This window comes from Anomaloglossus baeobatrachus, chromosome 5 (genome assembly GCF_048569485.1).
Source record: "Anomaloglossus baeobatrachus isolate aAnoBae1 chromosome 5, aAnoBae1.hap1, whole genome shotgun sequence".
NCBI lineage: Eukaryota > Metazoa > Chordata > Amphibia > Anura > Aromobatidae > Anomaloglossus > Anomaloglossus baeobatrachus.
This window is the reverse complement of record NC_134357.1, coordinates 564,371,105-564,392,463: the sequence shown is the minus strand read 5'-3', so window position 1 is coordinate 564,392,463 and position 21,359 is coordinate 564,371,105. Positions and strand designations below refer to the sequence as shown.

The window sequence follows — 21,359 nt, the reverse complement described above, 5'->3', positions numbered from 1 at the left end:
GCTACCTACCCCGGTGTCATCATGGGGACGGTTAACTATGGCGTATTTTTGAATGTGCTTGATGCAAATCTAGCTGTGAAGTGTACAACTGGGGCACAAGTGCTGCCACTGAAGGGGTGGGTGTGTGTGGGGCCCAATTTTTGGAAAAAAAGGGAGACTCCGCTTAGAGTAACCCTTGCTTACATTGTTTTTAAAAATGATCCAAGATGAACAGAGCTGGGATCAAGAAAGACTTTGCTACTTACCCCGGTGTCATCATGGGGACGGTTAAGTATGGCGTATTTTTGAATGTGCTTGATGCAAATCTAGCTGTGAAGTGTACAACTGGGGCACAAGTGCTGCCACTGAAGGGGTGGGTGTGTGTGGGGCCCAATTTTTGGAAAAAAAAGGGAGACTCCGCTTAGAGTAACCCTTGCTTACATTGTTTTTAAAAATGATCCAAGATGAACAGAGCTGGGATCAAGAAAGACTTTGCTACTTACCCCGGTGTCATCATGGGGACGGTTAAGTATGGCGTATTTTTGAATGTGCTTGATGCAAATCTAGCTGTGAAGTGTACAACTAGGGCACAAGTGCTGCCACTGAAGGGGTTAGTGTCTGTGTGGCCCAATTTTTGGAAAAAAGGGATACTCCGCTTGGAGTCACCTTGCGGTGTTTTACATGATTTTAGAAGGGCGTGCCATGCCTATATCTGTGTCTCCTCCTCTTTTTCCTTGTCCAGCTCTTTTGTTTCCGCATGAGTATATGTCCGTGTCACTTTCCCTTGTGTTGTGTTGTGAGTTGTTTGTCACCTTTTGGACACCTTTTGAGGGTGTTTTCTAGGTGTTTTTATGTGTTTGTGATTGCCTGCCATTGTTTCCTACGCGGTTAGAGTTCGGTTCGTCGAACGTTCGACGAACTCTAACGAGACCTCCGTTCGGCGAACCGAACTCGAGCCGAACCGGGACCAGTTCGCTCATCTCTAGTAAAGACCTTTACTTTGTAGCAAAGTGGCAAACGACCGGGACTATTTCCTCAGAGAACCTAGAAGCAGTTATCACTACACTACCTAAACCGGGAAAACCGGCGGATACCCCTGGGAATTTCAGACCAATTTCATTGCTCAACTGTGATTTAAAAAATGTACTCAAAAATGGTAGCCACCAGACTCCATAAAATAATCCCCTCCTTGGTAGCCCCAGATCAGGTGGGTTTTGTGGCGGGCAGGCAATTCAAAGATGGCACCAGGCGGATGCTGGATTTAATTGGGGTGACGGAGTAATCGGGTGTCCCTAGTGTATTCTTCTCACTCGACGCCGAAAAGGCCTTTGATAGGGTGCACTGGGGATATCTGGAAAGAGTGCTCACGAAATTTGGGTTTGAAGGAAGAATTAAGTCATCTGTTTTGGCCTTGTACTCTCACCCAAACACTTCAGTTCTAGCCTCGGGTTTTCGCTCATTAAAATTTTCTATCACCAATGGCACCCGCCAGGGGTGCCCGCTGTCCCCTATTGTTTTTGCTCTGGTGGTGGAACCTCTGGTGGAGGCGATTAGGGTGAACCCGAAAATAACTGGTGTAAGGGCAGGGGAGCATGAACATAAATTGGGTCTATTCCACGGATGATGTAATAATATCATGTACTAACCTTGAGCAGTGATGTCCACCCTGTCGACCTTTTCTGAGGTGTCTTATTACAAATTGAATGCCACTAAGTCCTTAGTACTAGCATTTAATATACCAGCAAGGTCCAGAAGGATTTTGGAGGCAGCCTTTCCTTTACAGTGGTGTGAAGACAGTATCCCTTATCTAGGTATCCATTTGACACCAACCCATTCCCTCATCAGATCCAATATCGATCACCTACTCAAAAACTTGGGTTAGGATCTAGGCAGGTATAAGAAGTTGTCGTTATCTTGGATGCCGAGAATTCAGTCCTTTTAAGATGACGTTCCTTCCTAAACTGCTGTATATGTTTAGGTGTCTCCCTCTTAAAATTCCATATAGATATTTGATAAAACTGCAGTCTTTGACCAATAAGTTTATTTGGGGTAATAAAAGAGCTAGAGTTGCTAGTAAGATTATGCATCTGCCATATGGAATGGGAGGTCTGGCTACTCCTAATGTGATGGCCTATTATAAAGCTTCTCTTATAGAATCACTCAAAGAATGGTGGAACACTGAGAGCTCCCATAGGTGGGTTCAACTAGAAAACTCTGACAGACCAGGGTTCAACGAGGAAACTGATGGAGGTGGAATATCTAAAACGTTCTAGGTCCACCCTGTGTCTCTCTACTATGACAGCATCGATAGCCATATGGCGCAGTGAGATGATCCCTAAGATCCAGATCCCGCTGTCAGAAATTTTGCTCAGAGCATTAGAATCCCACATTCCATATACAAATTTGAGTAAATGGGAGGCAGTGGGTTTTGGAGTTTTGGCGGACTTTTACAATGGTGCAGAGATTAGGCCCTTCAATGATATACTTCAGGAGCACCCCTCCCTAAAGGGGTGTTTTTATCAACACCTGCAGATTCGCCATTTAATAAGCACAAAATTCCCCCCGGGATCAAACCCGACCTTACCCACTGTTAAGGCGCTATTGTTTAAAAAACTATTGAGGCAACCGGGAATCTCTTTAACCTACAAATGGTTGAACAACCCCTCTGACGAGCAAAAGCTCCCATTCATGACTAAATGGGAATCAGATTTAGACATTAACACCTCCCCCTCGACGTGGCATACTGCGACACAGTGGGTGCAAAAATCCTCAAAATGCATTAACCATTTGGAACAGCTGAAAAAGGTGCATCTACGTTGGTACCTTACGCCGGCAAAATTGGTGCATTACATCCCCAGCTACTCACCGCTCTGTTGGAAGGGCTGCCTCCAGAGGGGATCACTGGGACACTGTTTGGTGGCACTGTCCGAGGATCCAACCTTTTTGGATAGCAGTTTTCAGACTCATTAGAGAAATGACAGGTGTGCACACAACCCCAGCCCAGGGCTGGTAGTTCTGAATTTGGGCATAAACTCGTACCCGCAGAATTTTAGGGGACTGATTGTGCAAAATCTAATAGCTGCCAGACAGTTTTTGAGCCATTCGTGGAAGGCCACTGAAGCGCCCTCTGGAGTGGAGTTATATAGTAGTAAATAGCAATATACCAAAGAGATCCACAGTACTTACAAAAATAAATAGCTGGACCAGCAGGGGAGCAAATAATCACAAGGAATTAGACCTAAAACATAACTTTTAATGTGCATATATATTAAAAGTGAAAAACATTCACTAAAGGTGAGAGATAAAACCACACGTACACAGTCAACAATTGGTGACTATGTCAGTGATAGGGCACATATAAATGACCCAATCATATCCCTATCAGAATACTAGCTTAGAGGGTATATATTCTAGGATCCCAAAAATCCTCCACCATATGGCTAGCTGGGGTAGGCAAACAAGACACACATATACAGATCCTTCTTAAATATCCCAACAGAGGAGAGGTATTAGTATGTCAAAAAAACACAATGTGTATAACCACTATATTCTGGTCCTGAGCACCGTAAAGTTAAATCCCAGTCAAAAGGGAACGGTCTTACCGGATCCAGAAGCGATCATAGGGCAGCATATACAGGGTTAAGGCTAAGGAGGGGGCTGTCAGCCAGCACATCAGGTCCCATAAGGTAGCCAGAACCTGTATCGGCCAATTCAACAACTTTGAAATTTGGTCCTGGCACACGGAGGTGTGCGTGATCCGGGCATTAGTGGACTGCACTATCACATGTGATGTTTGGCGACCGTCCTTACTGTACCCCACTTGGACTCCCCTGATGATTTACACACCATGAAACACGTTGGGAGTATGTGTTGAATTGTCCGATACAGGTTCTGGCTACCTTATTGGATCTGATGTGCTGGCTGACAGCCCCCTCCTTAGCTTTAACCCTGTATATGCTGCCCTATGATCACTTCTGGATCCGGTAAGACCGTTCCCTTTTGACTAGGATTCAACTTTACGGCGCTCAGGACCAGAATTTAGTGGTTATGCACATTGTGTTTTTTTGACATACTAATACCTCTCCTCTGTTGGGATATTTAAGAAGGATCTGTATATGTGTGTCTTGTTTGCCTACCCCAGCTAGCCATATGGTGGAGGATTTTTGGAATCCTAGAATATATACCCTCTAAGCTAGTATTCTGATGGGGATATGATTGGGTCATTTATATGTGCCCTATCACTGACATAGTCACCAATTGTTGACTGTGTACGTGTGGTTTTATCTCTCACCTTTTAGTGAATGTTTTTCACTTTTAATATATGCACAAAGTTATGTTTTAGGTCTAATTCCTTGTGATTATTTGTTCCCCTGCTGGTCCAGCTATTTGTTTTGGAGTTATATAGTAGGATCGACTAACAATGCCAATATGAATACTGCCTTGCCCACTCCCTAAACCAAAAAACTAGAATTCTTACAATATGGGAACCCTGGCTGTCATCCAGCCATGCAACACCTATATTCCCCAGGCAAAGAGCACCTAGTTGAGATAGAGCCGATGGAATTATAGCCCTGGCTCGGCTAGCCAAGGAGGTTAAGGCATTGAGGCCCTGACTGAGGCGGCGGTTTATGGGAGGAATCTAGGAGGAGTTGATGGCCCCGGCTGGTGGACTGGGGTTGGTAATGCAGGCAGGCATCTAACCCTCTATCCTTACTAACCCCCCTCCCACTCCCACCCCAACCCTACCTTCTTCCCCTCCCCCTTTGTTCTTGTTCCCCCTTACTGGAATGAAGTCCCCATCTTTCCTCCCCTCTCCTCCCTCCCCATGTTGTTCGAAGACTAGCAGAAACTAGAGGTGGGGAGACAAAGGCGCAATAGGGTGTTACCCGATATAACAGGGGTGATAACAAAGAAATAGGTACACTCACCTGATGGGGTTATGCCAGTCACAACTCCTTAAAGCGCATGTGAGTGTCCGTGTGGTTCAAGCAGCGGCCCCGTGTAAGCGTAATAAAGAATATATATACAGGAGAAAAACGGGTATATGCCGCGCTTAAAAACCACTGAGGCAGAAATAATATAAAAATTTATTTTTTATTTACAGCATTCCTACGCGTTTCAGAGACAAGGACCGTCTCCTTCCTCAGGGAAAAAGAAATCATACAGACATTCACAAGCCGGTGTCTTATAAAGGATCCATACTGCCACATTGACAGCCATGACGTCATCCGCCCTCAGGATTGCAGGGCGATGACTCATCAGCACGTGGAGACAACAGACACATGAAGGAGAAAGAATAAAAATAAAAAATAAAATTTCCACATTTTTAATCATTCATAACTTATCGCAGAAAAACAAACATTTATAATAAAAATTGAGAAAATTTTTTTTTTGTTTATTTGATTATTTTGTGTGAAAGGAAAGAGTATTGAGAACTTGAAAAAATGTGTATAGAAAAGGGAAATAGGAAGGTACGAACCTATAGGAAATATGCTGGTGGGGAAGGGGATGAACACCGAACCATTGCTATAAGGGCATCAGGCAATCCTATTTGACTACGGGCTGGTATGTGATAAAGAAGAGTGAACCGTGGCTAGTGGGATGATTTAGATTTATAATAAAAATAATAATTCCGGGTAAGTGCTAATAATTCTGGCCGGTTAATAATTAAAAGGAATAGTGAACATACATGGTACATAAACGTAAAGTTGATCTAAATTTATGCAGTGGGATAGCTCCTGAAAAAAATCAGGAAATAATGTGTCCGTAGCTTGGAATTGCTTGTAAAACCAACCAGCAAGTTTCTCTTTTAAAATCGTGAAAGTGTTTTTAATTATTTCATTAATTCATATTCTATATATATTTTATTCTATTTTATCCAATCATGCAATGTCATTTTTTTCCCCATTATTTATTATTATTATTATTATCATCATTAACACCCTTTTAACCCATTTTATCTTCCCAGATCGCGTCTGCCCACTACCCTCCTTTTAGCGGGCGCTTCACACATGTTTTCTCCCACTACTCCATATCACAGTAAGCGTTTATTTCCCACGCTCTGACCCGGAGTTACCTCCGCTGAGCTAAATCTTCTTCATGCGCTTGCGCACTCCAGCTTTTTCCCACGGTTTGAACTCTATTCACCCTGACAGTTCAGTACCCGCTCCATTCCCTCACGCATGCGCTCTTTCCTTTTTTACTAGTTGAACTCTTTTCACCTTGATAGTTAATACCCGTCCCATTTTTTTTTTTTTTTTTTCTATGCATACGATCATCTTCTTCTTTTTAATTCCAAGCTACGGACACATTATTTCCTGATTTTTTTTTTTTTTTTTTTTTTTTTCAGGAGCTATCCCACTGCATAAATTTAGATCAACTTTACGTTTATGTACCATGTATGTTCACTATTCCTTTTAATTATTAACCGGCCAGAATTATTAGCACTTACCCGGAATTATTATCTTTTTTTATTATAAATCTAAATCATCCCACTAGCCACGGTTCACTTCTTCTTTATCACATACCAGCCCGTAGTCAAATAGGATTGCCTGATGCCCTTAGAGCAATGGTTCGCTGTTCATCCCCTCTCCCCACCAGCATATTCCTTATAGGTTCGTACCTTCCTATTTCCCTTTTCTATACACATTTTTTCAAGTTCTCAATACTCTTTCCTTTCACACAAAATAATCAAATAAACCAAAAAAAGTTTCTCAATTTTTATTATAAATGTTTGTTTTTCTGCGATAAGTTATGAATGATTAAAAATGTGGAAATTTTATTTTTTATTTTTATTCTTTCTCCTTCATGTGTCTGTTGTCTCCACGTGCTGATGAGTCATCGCCCTGCAATCCTGAGGGCGGATGACGTCATGGCTGTCAACGTGGCAGTATGGATCCTTTATAAGACACCGGCTTGTGAATGTCTGTATGATTTCTTTTTCCCTGAGGAAGGAGACGGTCCTTGTCTCTGAAACGCGTAGGAATGCTGTAAATAAAAAATATTTTTTTATATTATTTCTGCCTCAGTGGTTTTTAAGCGCGGCATATACTCGTTTTTCTCCTGTATATATATTCTTTATTCCCCATGTTGTTGTGTGGTTAAAGTGTAAGGCAGAGGAATTGTAACCGGATTGTCTTGGAGTATACTAATGTATGGAGCCCTCATGTGCGGGCAGTTGGAAAATGTAATCTTCATTTACCATGTATGATTTTTTTTTTTATCTACCGTGTTTTCAATAAAAACTAATTGGATTAAAAAAAAGGATTTCATAAGAGACCTGTGCCAGCTGTAGGAGACATGTGCCATCAATGGGAGACGTGTGGCATCACTAGGGTACGTATGCCAGCACAAGGGGGCTATATTCAATATAAGGGGACCATATCCAGATTAAGGGGGCTAATTTTAGAATGGGGGGGCTATGAGGGACATATACGGTATATGATTTATTAGACGGACACTGGCATTATAAGACGGACCCCATTTAACATTTAAAAAAAAATTCTCTTTTCCTTCACCAAATTTGGGGTGCGTCTTATCAAGTGCGCCTTATAAAGCGAAAAATACGGAATGTGAATAAGAGAAGCATTACTCGCCAGTCACAGCCCCTGCTGCTTTGGTGCTTATCTCCGGCCTTTCTGTACCTGACTGCAGCAATAATGTGCCGTATACGACATGTGAGCGCTGCAGCCCATCACTGTCATCACAGTATACATGATGCAACGGTCATGTGTGATATCGGGCTCGTCATCATAGCAGATAAGTAGACCAATATTGGAGGAGAGCGCTAAAGTGGTATCCCTGAAATGGCAATGGATTCAGCAGGTGAATAATGTTAACTTAAATTTATTACATTCTCCCTTAACCCACTTTTCTTGACAGCTCTAAAAAAACACTTCAAAAATTAACTTGCTATATTAAATTTTCCACTTTCCAGAAACTCTTCTCATACATAATTGCACTGCTCCTCGGTTCTGCAGTATAATGCATGTGGCTGTCAGGGATTGTGCCCGACAGACACCCCTAATAGTACTGACTGACAGGCTCATTTCTGATTCTCCACTGAGTGTCTTACTACAGAATAGTGGTGATTGACACTCTGAGACATAAACCTAGGAAGATGCTGAATTCAAAAATGAATTGGGAAACTGCTAGAGCCGATCCTGGTGGCTTGATATCATTATCTAGTGGTCCTCACTCTGTGGTCTTCAGTTAGAATGTGAACTGTTTGTCTCCAATATCTTAGTGAATTAGCAAATTTTGCAGCATGGTTTAGAATTGTAACTCCTTCACAACCAAGGATGTACTGGTACGTCCTTGGCCGTGTCTGTCCCATTACCACGGGCTCTGGTGGCGAGCTTGCGGTAATCTCCGCACTTGTCTGTGCCATAAAGTCAAAGTCCTCTAGGGGGACTAGTAAAATCTAGAAAAAATTTTAAAAAAGTAAAAAAAAACAAACAAAAAACGCCTAACTTCAAGTCACCCTGCTTTTGTCCCAGTGCAAACAAACCAATAAAAAAATTTACATACTTGGTATCACCGCTTTTAGAAATGCCTGCTATATCAAATTATAAAATCAATTAATCTGCGTGGTACATGCCATAGCAAGAAAAAAAATCCAAATGTCAAAATTACGTTTTTTTTTGTCACCACAACACTGGAATAAAATGCAATAACAGGCGATCAAAACAGAGCATATACGCAAAATAGTATAATTTAAAAACGCCAGCTCAAGATGCAAAAAATAAGCCATCACTGAGCCCCAGATCCCGAAAAAGAAGAACGCTACGGATCTCGGAAAATGGCTTCAAAAACGCAATTCTGTTTTATTTTAAAAAGCTTCTGAATTTTATTTTCACCACTTAGATAAAACTATACATGTTTGGTATCTATGAACTCGCACTGACCTGGGATAGTGAATACGGTAAATAAAGAACTCAATGAAAAATCGTGCAATTGCACTTTTTTTGCAATTTCACCGCACTTGGATTTTTTTTTTTCCCGTTTTCCAATACACTATGCAGCAGAATGAATGGTGTCATTCAAAAGTACAACGCAAAATAAAAAAAACCCTCTCATATAGCTACTGTATATTGATGGAGAAATAAAAAAGTTAGAACTCTTGGAAAAAGAGGAGGAAAATCAGAAAACTGCCTGGGGGTGAAGGGGTTACAGGAAGGGTTTTGTTTTTTTCTTTAAATCATATAAAATGTTTTCCCAGGATATATTATTGAAAAAGTAACAAAACCATTATTTTTGCCAGGTGACTGTATTTGGACATCAGAGGGACTTCTGGCTTCTTCAAATTTTCAGTCATATGATCTTGGTGTGCCACAAGACACATGTGAAGAATATTGCATTTTCCCAGCTGTATCCTCCGTGCTTCACAGCAAAGATCTATCATCTGATCTTTTTAAACAGGATTCATCAAAGACTATTAAGAAAATTAAAAATCACCAAAGGGATGTTAAAGCTACCGTAGGAAAGAAGATATTTTCATGTTCACAGTGTGGGAAATTTTTTAATCGTCATTCAAATCTTGTTTCACATAAGAGAGTACACACAGGGGAGAAGCCATATCCATGTCTAGAATGTGGGAAATGTTTTAAAGATAAATCAACTCTTGTTACACATCAGAGAAGTCACACAGGGGAGAAGCCATATCTATGTTCAGAATGTGGGAAATGTTTTAAAGATAAATCAACTCTTGTTACACATCAGAGAAGGCACACAGGGGAGAAGCCTTTTTCATGTTCAGAATGTGGGAAATGTTTTAAGGTTAAATCAGCTCTTGTTACACATCAAAGACGTCACACAGGGGAAAAGCCATATCCATGTCCAGAATGTGGGAAATGTTTTAAAGATAAATCAACTCTTGTTACACATCAGCGAACTCACACAAGAGAGAAGCCATTTTCATGTTCAGAATGTGGGAAATGTTTTACAAAGAAATCCACTCTTCTTATACATCACAGAAATCATACAGGGGAGAAGCCATTTTCATGTTCAGAATGTGGGAAATGTTTTACAAAGAAATCCATTCTGCTTGTACATCAGAGAACTCATACCGGGGAGAAGCCATTTTCATGTTCAGAATGTGGGAAATGTTTTACAAAGAAATCCATTCTTCTTGTACATCAGAGAACTCATACAGGGGAGAAGCCATTTTCATGTTTAGAATGTGGAAAATGTTTTAAAGAGAAAAAAGTTCTTATTACACATCGGAAAACTCACACAGGAGTAAAGCCATATTTATGTTCAGAATGTGGGAAATGTTTTGCAGGTAAATCAATTCTTGTTACCCATCAGAGAATTCACACAGGGGTGAAGCCATTTTCGTGTTCAGAATGTGGGAAATGTTTTACAAGTAAAAGAACTCTTGTTATACATCAGAGAATTCACTCAAGGGATTTGGTTAAACATCAAAAAAGTCACATAGTAAAGAAGCCATAGCTATTTTGAGAATGTGGGAAATTTATTTTATTTTTGCAAACAACACAGCTCACACATTTTGAGAACAAATTTTCATACCCCATATGTGGGATGTATTTTACGTGAAAATTAATTTCTAAGTGTTGTTACACATAGGCTAACTCACAAATGGGAGAAGCCTTATTCATGTTCTGAATTTAAGGAATAAATTTTGCCTTCAAAAAACTTAGAAAATAGCCTTTTTTTAACTGTTATTGTCAAATTGTACAAGAAAACATCAATTACAAAAGTCACCTCTCATGAATCCAAAAATCCAAATAGCTCAAATATTAATCACACCAGTGCACTGAATATTTTATGCTAATATATACAGTGTATGATATACATATGCCACGTTCCAAATTATTATGCAAATTGGATGTTTTAAAGATTTGATTTGTCTTTGAAATAAATTTATGAATGGTCTCATGTCTCATGGTCTATGGATCATTGAAATCAATCTCACACACCTGTGGTAATGAATGAGTTTGAGCCCAATTAAAGGGAAACTTAAGACAGAAATTCCACGTTATTAATAAGCAGTCACAGGTTTAAAGTAATAAGGATGTTATGACTTTACCATGTCCCTGCACTCTCCTGCCTCCATCCTTCAACTGTGACATCTGTAACCTGACTCACCACTGCTCAGCGGTGATTGCACTGGCCTCAGGTGCCAGCACCCAGGGCCTGTGCACATCATGCTGGTCTCCTGACAGGGCACTTAGGGTGCATAATGTGACGACATGGACTCTGTCAGTGCCTAGCATGGGTTAAGTTTCTTAACATTCAGCCAGACATGATGATAGTTTTTTTTATAAACGGGAGATAAGCACCTCATTGTTTCTACAAGACTCTAAGGGTCCCGTCACACGTTGCGACCTGGCAGGGATCGCTGGAACGTCGCTACATGGTCACTGGTGAGCTGTCAATCAGGCAGATCTCCACAGCGATCAGAGATCAGCCACCAGCGACCCAAGTAACGACTGCTGCCTGCTTACTCAGAACGGGCGCTTGTAGGTCTTCCGCCATCAAACACGCCAATGTGTGCTGCACAGTGGGAGACCAACGAGTAAAAAATGGTCCTGATTGTTTTGTCACGATCAGCGACCTCGCAGCAGGGGCCCGCTCGCTGCTTTTCACACACAGCGAGATCGCTAGCGAGGTCGCTGATACGTCACAAAACCTGTGACGTTTCAGTGATCTCACTAGCAATCTCGCTGTGTGTGACGGGGGCTTTAGGAGTCTAGTGTTAAAGTTCTTGTTGACTCATGTAATTGCCTTGACCAGTGAAGGTCAGACACCCAGACAAATCAATTATGCGAACCTCCCATTGTATTGCTAGATGCGATGTTACTTAGCTGTCTCTCCCTCGTCTCTGCCAGAGACCATTACTACTAGGGATATTTTGTATATGGCTTGAAATCTAGCCAATAAGAGCCCAGTCTTATCCACCAATCGTGAAAACTCCAATCGTCTGAATAGAGAGCTCAGGGGTATAAGAAGGAGGACTGTCCATTTGCCCGGGTAGACTCTTGCTACATGATACCAATCTAGGATCTGCAAATCCGATTGGCATGCCATAACCGAACCTGGAATATTATACTACATGGACTTCAGCATCAAATGCAAGGATTCGGCTGAGATATCAAGGACTACATAAGGAAAGAATCCAGCTTGGGACAATCCAGTCCCTCACCTGACTACAGGCTTTGTGGTCCTCAGCCAGCTTCCTAAATTATGGGTGCCCGCCGAAAGTGGGCTGCTGCTGGTTTGGAGTAAGTAGCCCTGGAAGCTCTGAGGCATAGGCATTCTAATCCCTGGTGAGCCAGCAGAAGGGTGAGAAACTGTTGCTGGTTACATTCTGTGGTTTTGCTGGTTACGTGCCATATGCCGTTAATTGTTTGGGGATCCAATAAAGTCTTAATATTATGATTCCCTCATCTTGTCTTGTCTGAGTAGTGTTCCGCCCACAGTTAAGAAGGTCGGGCGATCAGTTCGGATGATCCCTGGGCCATGCTGTCTTTCTAAAGGTGTCCGGATCAGCGGACGAGAGCACCCACTGACTCCCGTGTCTCCACACATACACCTATTCTTAAACGGCAAGCACACCCTAACCCGGAAGTGCCTCTCTGCCTATGACTGAAAGACACTAGATATTTAAGGCACCCTCCCCTTATGGGAGGTGCTTGGGCAACGTGGTCAAACATTAGTGACGTGTTGCTAGTTGTCAGGTCTCTTACCCGTGTGCTGCTGCTGTGTTCTTAATACCTCTTTTGTAGTACATACTGTAGCCTCTGCTGTATCTATCAATACCAGTTGTGTCCACTGCTGCTTCTGTCCATTTCATCTGTGCCCACTGTAGCTGCTGCAGATATCCATATCAGCCATTACTGCTGCATCCATATAGATCAGAGACTGTCAGTGTCTGTACCCTGACCCTTGGGGCCAACTGTCACAGTACTGAGTTCACCTGAGTGGCACCTGGTGGCTACCGCAGTCAAGCCCAATCTCGCCATCAAAGGGTTTGGTGACTACCCGGTCTGCGCCTAGTCCCACCCCTCAGGTGTTCTGTGTGCTGCGGCCAAGGGGTCCATGCTTGCTCGCATCCACTACAATTACAATGGGGAAAAAAGGATGTATCTGCTTCCGTAAAGTATCAAATTACAAAAATATATGCATGATCATATACTCTGAAGAAATTTGTGGCTGATATACAGTACAGATGGGTTAATGCAGATAAAGGCATAATGAGGAAGGTTTCAGCCAGGTAAACTCATCGGCTTAAGAGAGCAGCTGCTAAAATGCTATTAGAAAACAGCTAACAGGTATTTAAAGTCGCCGGTGCCTCTAGAGTCCTGCAAAACTGAATGAAGTATAATTTGAATCATTTTAAAACAATCTTCTTTACTGATGAGTGTCCAGCACTGGAAGTGAGCAAAGGCTTTGTTATTTTTATGGGGGCGAACATGGGGAACGAGAAGGCATTGTCCAAGTAGTGGACAGCCCCTTTAACCTGTCTCCCATTTCTAGCTAGGGGTAAAGCATTAACCCATTATGTGCTGCTGTAGGATGTCCAAGAAATAATAGATTTTCCACCCGATTCTTGATTAAAATATGTCATAAACATTGATTCCATATCGTAAAATTTGGCTCTCACAGTAAACCCAAGCATGATGTATTTTCCTACTCGTTTCTGACAAACAAAATCATGGATAAAGTTTACAGCAACATACTCCTTGTTTAAATAGAAAAAAAATCACTCCTCTAATGGGGCAGTGAATCCATCAAATAATTAATGACATATATTAGCATCACTTGTGGAAACACCTCCAGAGAAAAGGAAAGATAAAAAATATATCAGACGTAAAAAAAAACAAACCACAAAATATGAGCACATGGAAACCGACATGAAACAAACAGATGAGTAAATAATATTAGAAAAAACTATTAAAGCATGATAATTTGGTAGAAAAGCAAAACAAAATAGGAATTACAACCTACTGGTAATGATGTTTCCAGACAATTCACAAAAGAGAAATATGTCAAAGCAACAAAATGGGTACATTTTTCACAGAAAAAAGTCACTTTTAAAATACCAAATCTTTATTATACAAAATTTAAAATGTAGACATATGAACAACAAACACCTTAAGGGTATACATATAGAAAATAGCAAATAGCATACAACAAATATAACAAAAGACTCCAGCTGGTTATATAGTGGAAAGACAGGTGATATGCCCAAAAAATGGGTAGATATGTCACTCCGTCAATCAGCTCACTATATCTTTATATAGAAAAATGAATAGTGTAAATTTGGTCCAGGTATTTTTATATTCCAGAGCTCCCCATCAAATATAATAGTAATATCAAATATCAATATCAAAATATGAGAGCACATAGAATGTATATATCCTGACCATATATCTCTGGAATCCTAGTGCAAATATACTATGACATGAATTATTATGGTACAAATACAGACACCTGATTGATAATATCACAGGTGCAACAGGGGTTAGAGCATTTTTTGAGCCACAGATCCAGAGAAGACCAAGGAATAGGCAAAAATGGGCAAAAGTGGTCCAAAATATTCAACATTTGGCTCTTCATCACCTTCCAATTCTTCTTTTTTTGGAATCAGGCCCTCTTTGGAATACCTGCGATCTAAGACAGAGATCAGGGCGCCCCAATACAGATGAGAGAGGATTTAGTTGGTATCTATGAGTATAGGCACCCTGAAACTACTATAAAGGACAGTAATAATATTATTAATTTGACATCATATACACTTTCTAAGGTGGAAATAAAAAAGTGTTGAGTCTGGGTCTTTCATATGTACCAACGAATCGATTCAATCTTTTTGAGTGGACCAAAGACATTCATCTGTTTGCATGCAAACTCAAATGACGGAAATTTTTTAAGCATGTTGACAAAAGGCAATGTGAGGAATTGAACATTTTGGAAGAAGATCTACCGGGCATTAGAACACTGACAGAACTTCTGAATGAGAATGAAAGGATCCCAGGCCTAGGCCCTTTTACAGATCTGAAACCAACCAGTACAAGGATGCCACCAACAACAGATAATAACAGTATTGATATCTTTACTGACTTAGTCAGTGAAGATCTCAGAAAGTAGGGCAATAATCTGGGTGGATATACACGAAGTCTAAGTACACATGAAAGAGAGGCTCTAGACAACTTGGGGAGAAATAATAATTTAATTTTCAAACCTTGAGACAAAGGAGGGAATTTAGTGATCCTTGATAAAAATCTATATTACACCATGTGTCTGAATGTATTGAAGGACACTACTATGTACACCATCATGTGGAGAGATCCTCTCATGACTTTCAAAAAATAATTAGACAGTATCCTTTTGAGAGCCTTTCAGGATAAGATTATCTCTAAAAATGAGAAGGATTTCATGATGGTGAAATTTCCTGTCACACCTGTATTTTATAGCCTCCCTAAGGTTCATAAGGTTTTGAATCCTTTAAAAGGTCACCCTATTATTGCTGGAATCAACTTTTTGACCCAAAACTGCAGTACGTACCTTGATAAACTTCTGAGGAGCTATGTATTGGCATTGCCATCATACTTGAGGGATACGATGGACCTCCTGTGCAAATTAGATGGAATTACCGTAGAGGATGGTGTACATCTGGCCTCGATAGATGTCGAGGCCCTCTGTAGTAGTATCCCACATACATTAGGTCTTGAAGCTGTCAGGTATTATTTGAGCAGTAGGGATATTCATTGCCATCAACATACCAACTTTATAATTGAACTCCTAGAGTTCATACTAAAACTTACTGTATTTTTCGGACCATAAGACGCACTTTTTTCCCCACAAATGTTGGGGGAAAGTGGGGGGTGCGTCTTATGGTCTGACTATAGGGCTGCGGGAATGAGGGTGCTGCGGTGGAGCGGGTCATCGGGGGCACGAGCAGGCTGTAGAAGCCTGCCGTGACCACGTGGACCTGCTCATTTCATATGCACGCCCATCCTCCCGCCCATCATCTCTCAGCGCTGAATCCGGCGCTGATAGGTGGGAGGGATGATGGGCGGGAGTGCACGCATAATTAACAGCCGGCCGTGATCACCCCTGGCAACTACAGCCTGGAGTGATCATGTGCGGCTGTATTCACTGCCCCCCGCGCATCATCATCAGCGCGGGGAGCAGTGAATAAGTATGGCATACTCACCGGACACTTCCGTGCAGCACGCGATCTCCAGTCTGCCGGTCAGCTGATCTGTATAGAAAGCGGTGAGCACAACGATGACGTAATCGCTGTGCGCCCCACTAGTCACGCAACTCAGCTGACCGGCAGACTGGAGGAGATTGCGTGCTGCACGGAAGTGGCCGGTGACGGCTCCGCACTGATCAGCTGGCCGGCACAGACAGGGGGAGGAGCGATGCTGCAGGGAGCGAGGAAAGGTGAGCATAAACGTTTATTGTTTTTTGCGTGTTACAGGATACAGGCCATATAGTAGCATGAGGGTATATAGCAGGATGGGGCCATATTGCAGGATGGCAGTATATAGCATCATGGGGCTATATAGCAGGAAGAGGGTATATAGCAGCATGGGGCCATATAGCAGGGTGGCAGTATATAGCAGCATGGGGCCTGGGCCATATAGCAGGAGGAGGGTATATAGCAGCATGGGGCCATATAGCAGGGTAGCAGTATATAGCAGCATGGGGCCATATAGCAGGATGAGGGTATATAGCAGCATGGGGCCATATAGCAGGGTGGCAGTATATAGCAGCATGGGGCCATATAGCAGGATGGCAGTATATAGCAGCATGGGGCGATATAGCAGGATGGCAGTATATAGCAGCATGGTGGTATATTGCAGACTGAGGGCATATTCCAGGATGGCAGTATATAGCAGGATGGGGGTATTTAACAGGATGGGGGTATATATCAGGATGAGGGACATATATACAAGGATGGGGATTATATGCAGGAGGATCATTACTAGGATGGGGTATCTTAGTATAGAATTTGGGGATATTACCTCCATAACAGTCTCAGCAGCAGATCCTCGCCCCATAACAGTGTGTCATGACCACATTTTTTGCTTAAAATTTTTTTTTCCTATTTTGTTTCTCTAAAACCAGGGTGCGTCTTATGGTCCGGTGCGTCTTATAGTCCGAAAAATACGGTAATTACTTCTCTTTTGGAGACAAGTTCTACCATCAGCTCAGGGGCACAGCAATGGGGAGTGCGGTAGCCCAAACTTTTGCTAATTTGTTCCTGGGCTGGTGGGAGGACACAGTGATTTTCAGAAACGAAGAGGATGCGGCCTGGTGGAGTTCCCATATTTTATTTTGGGGACGCTAATAGATGACGTTCTCCTCCTTTGGTCAGGAGACTGGCAGCTGTTTAACCGCTTCATGGAAGACATTAATCTCAATAGTCTGGAACTTAAATTTACCTCAAGATGTGGAGATTAACTTTTTGGATGTTACCATAAAGAGGGGAAATGAAGGACAATTAGTTACCACCACTTTCCGAAAACCTACCGCCACTAATAGTTTATTGCACTGGAGAAGCCACCACCCCCCAAGTTTAAAAACTGGTATTCCTAAAGGACAATACAGTCATATGAAAAAGTTTGGGCACCCCTATTAATGTTAACCTTTTTTCTTTATAACAATTTGGGGTTTTGCAACAGCGATTTCAGTTTCAGATATCTAATAACTGATGAACTGAGTAATATTTCTGGATTGAAATGAGGTTTATTGTACTAACAGAAAATGTGCAATCCGCATTTCAACAAAATTTGACCATTGCAAAAGTATGGGCACCTCAACATAAAAGTGACATTAATATTTTGTAGATCCTCCTTTTGCAAAAATAACAGCCTCTAGTCACTTCCTGTAGCTTTTAATGAGTTCCTGGAGCCTGGATGAAGGTATTTTTGACCATTCCTGTTTACAAAACAATTCCAGTTCAGTTAAGTTTGATGGTCGCCGAGCATGGACAGCCGCTTCGCATCATCCCACAGATTTTCAATGATATTCAGGTCTGGGGACTGGGATGGCCATTCCAGAACATTGTAACTGTTCCTCTGCATGAATGCCTGAGTAGATTTGGAGCAGTGTATTGGATCATTGTCTTGCTGAAATATCCATCCCCTGCATGACTTCGACTTCGTCACTGATTCTTGCACATTATTGTCAAGAATCTGCTAATACTGAGTTGAATCTATGCAACCCTCAACTTTAACAATATTCCTGGTGCAGCCGGCATTGGCCACACAGCCCCAAAGCATGATGGAACCTCCACCAAAGTTTACTGTGGGTAGCAAGTGCTTTTCTTGGAATGCCGTGTTTTTTTGCCTCCATGCATAACGCCTTTTTGTATGACCAAACAACTCAATCTTTGTTTCATCAGTCCACAGGACCTTCTTCCAAAATGTAACTGGCTTGTCCAAATGTGCTTTTTCATACCTCAGGCGACTCTGTTTGTGGCGTGCTTGCAGAAACGGCTTCTTTTGCATCAATCTCCCATACAGCTTCTCCTTGTGCAATGTGCGCTGTATTGTTGACCGATGCACATTGACACCATCTGCAGCAAGATGAAGCTGCAGGTCTTTGGAGGTGGTCTGTGGATTGTCCTTGACTGTTCTCACCATTCTCCTTCTCTGCCTTTCTGATATTTTTCTTGGCCTGCCACTTCTGGGCTTAGCAAGAACTGTACCTGTGTTCTTCCATTTCCTTACTATGTTCCTCACAGTGGAAACTGACAGTTTAAATCTCTGAGACAACTTTTTGTATCCTTCCCCTGAGCAACTATGTGGAATAATGTTTGTTTTCAGATCATTTGAGAGTTGTTTCGAGGAGCCCATGATGTCACTCTTCATAGGAGATTCAAATAGGAGAACAACTTGCAAGGGGCCACCTTAAATACCTTTTCTCATGATTGGATACACCTGCCTATAAAGTTCATAGCTCAATGACGTTACAAAACCACTTTAGTGCTTTAGTAAGTCAGTAAAAAGTAGTTAGGAGTGTTCAAATCAAGAAATTGTTAAGGGTGCCCATACTTTTGCACCGATCAAATTTTGTTTAAATGCGGATTGCACATTTTCTGTTAGTACAATAAACCTCATTTCAATCCAGAAATATTACTCAGTCCATCAGTTATTAAATATATGAAACTAAAATAGCTGTTGCAAAAACCCAAATTGTTATAAAGAAAAAAGGTTAACATTAATAGGGGTGCCGAAACTTTTTCATATGACTGTAGAACAAAGGGGGACGGGCTACATTGTTTCTTTATCTGGGATGTATATTTAATCTAAGTTGCTGTATATTAATATATTAGTATCCCTATGCATGGTAATATGACAGTGCAGGGCCACTTTTTAATATATAATGTTTAGAGATGAGCCACCCCCCTAGTGTTTGAGTTCGGGTCGGTTCGTCGAACGGCAGCTTAGTTCGGCGAACGTTCGACGAACACCTTCGAACCCCATTGAAAACAATGGCAGGCAAACACAAACACATACAAACACATAGAAAACAGCTTCTAAGGTGTCCACAAGGTGATAAACAGCTCAGAAGACACCACAAACACATAGAAAAGTGACAAGGACATATACTCATGCTGAAACGAAAGAGCTGGACGAGTAAAAGGAGGAGGAGACACAGATGTAGTAGTATCTCCAAATGAAACTCGATGCCATGACTGGAGCCTTGCTCATTTTGCGCTTCCAATCTGGAAAAATGGCCTGAGCTCGCCACCTACGCTTGGAGATCTTGTCGTGCAACGCAGCCAGCGTTCTCTCTGAACGTGTCTTCAGTGCTGCTGGTTGTGTGCTGACAGATAAGCGCACACATCTGTCCAGTGACAATGTGGACAGACTAACGTTCATCAAGATGAACAAATCATGGATCTGCAAGGACTTTTCTACCCCTGTGTCATCCTGGGGAGACGAAAGGCTTGTGGATTTTTGAGAGTGCTTCATGCAAATCAACATTTTAAGTTTGCATCTGTGGGACAATTGATGCCACTTAAGGCGGGCTTTGCACGCTGCGACATCAGTAACAATGTGTTACCGATGCTGCAGCGATAGTCCCGCCCCCGTCGCACGTGCAATATCTAGTGAAAGCTGCCGTAGCGATTATTATCGCTACGGCAGTTTCACACGCACATACCTGCCGTGCGACGTCCCTCTGGCCGGCGACCCGCCTCCTTCCTAAGGGGGCGGGTCGTGCGGTGTCACAGCGACGTCACACGGCAGGCGGCCAATTGAAGTGGAGGGGCGGAGATGAGCAGGATGTAAACATCCCGCCCACCTCCGTCCTTCTCATTGCAGCCGGCGGCAGGTAAGGTGAAGTTCCTCGCTCCTGCGGCTTCATACACAGCGATGTGTGCTGCCGCAGGAGCGAGGAACAACATCGTACCTGTCGCTGCACCGGCATTATGGAAATGTCGGAGGCTGCAGCGATGATACGATAACGACGCTTTTGCGCTCGATCATCGTATCAAAAAGGATTTGCACGTTGCGATATCGACTGCGACGCCGGATGTACGTCACTTTCGATTTGACCCCACCGACATCGCACGTGCAATGTCGCAACGTGCAAAGCCGCCCTAAGTGTTGTCCGGGGCCCAATTTTTGGAAAAAAGGGAGACTCTGGTTGGAGTCCCCCTTGCTGTGTTTTACATAATTTTAGAAAGGCATGACATGCCTAAGAGGTTGACTTTCAGCATCTGCAAGCTTTTAGCTACAGAAATGCTGCCTCTCCGCCCAGTGGACACAGAGGATTTTAGAGACCTGATGTCCATTGCAGTGCCCCAAGAGCAGATGGCCAGTCGCCACTACTTCTCCAAGAAAGGCGTGTCTGCCCTACACCCGCATGTCGCACACAACATCACCGCTTCCTTGAGAAACTCTGTGTGTGACAGGGTACATTTCACCACAGATACTTGGCGGAGTCACCATGGACAAGGACGTTACATGTTGCTGACTGGACACAGGGTAACTATGGTGAGCGATGGAGAAGTGTCTGCTGTACAAGTCTTGCTGTCCCCACAAATTCTGTGTCTATCCTTCCTCTGTATGTAGAAGTTCCTCCACTGCTTCTGCCTCCTCAACCTCATCGCGGTCATCCACCTCCGCTCTAATACTGTCTGGTAAGGCCACCCGCGTTGTAACTGTGCACAAGGAATCCCGTACACCTCCATACTATGCTGGCAGCAGAGCTCAACACCATCAGGCAGTCGACTCTTTACTTTGAAATGTATGGGAAATGTGAGTCACGCCGCTGTGGAGTTGTGGACGGTTAGCTCTGGAGACCGAGTTTCATCAATGGTTGTATCCACTCAACCTGCAGCCAGGGAAGGCCGTGTGCAACAATGATGCAAACCTGGGTGCGGCCCTTCGCCG

The 21,359-nt window shown here is 42.6% G+C and overlaps 1 protein-coding gene across 1 annotated transcript in view; it reads left to right on the top strand.

The window, feature by feature from the left end:
* Positions 1-21,359, top strand: part of LOC142312350 (uncharacterized) — a 106,273-nt gene that overhangs the window by 35,223 nt on the left and 49,691 nt on the right. The window contains exon 4 of the mRNA XM_075351288.1: positions 9,242-10,345. Within this exon, the coding sequence (XP_075207403.1) occupies positions 9,242-10,345 (1,104 nt within the window). The remainder of the gene's footprint in view (positions 1-9,241; positions 10,346-21,359) is intronic.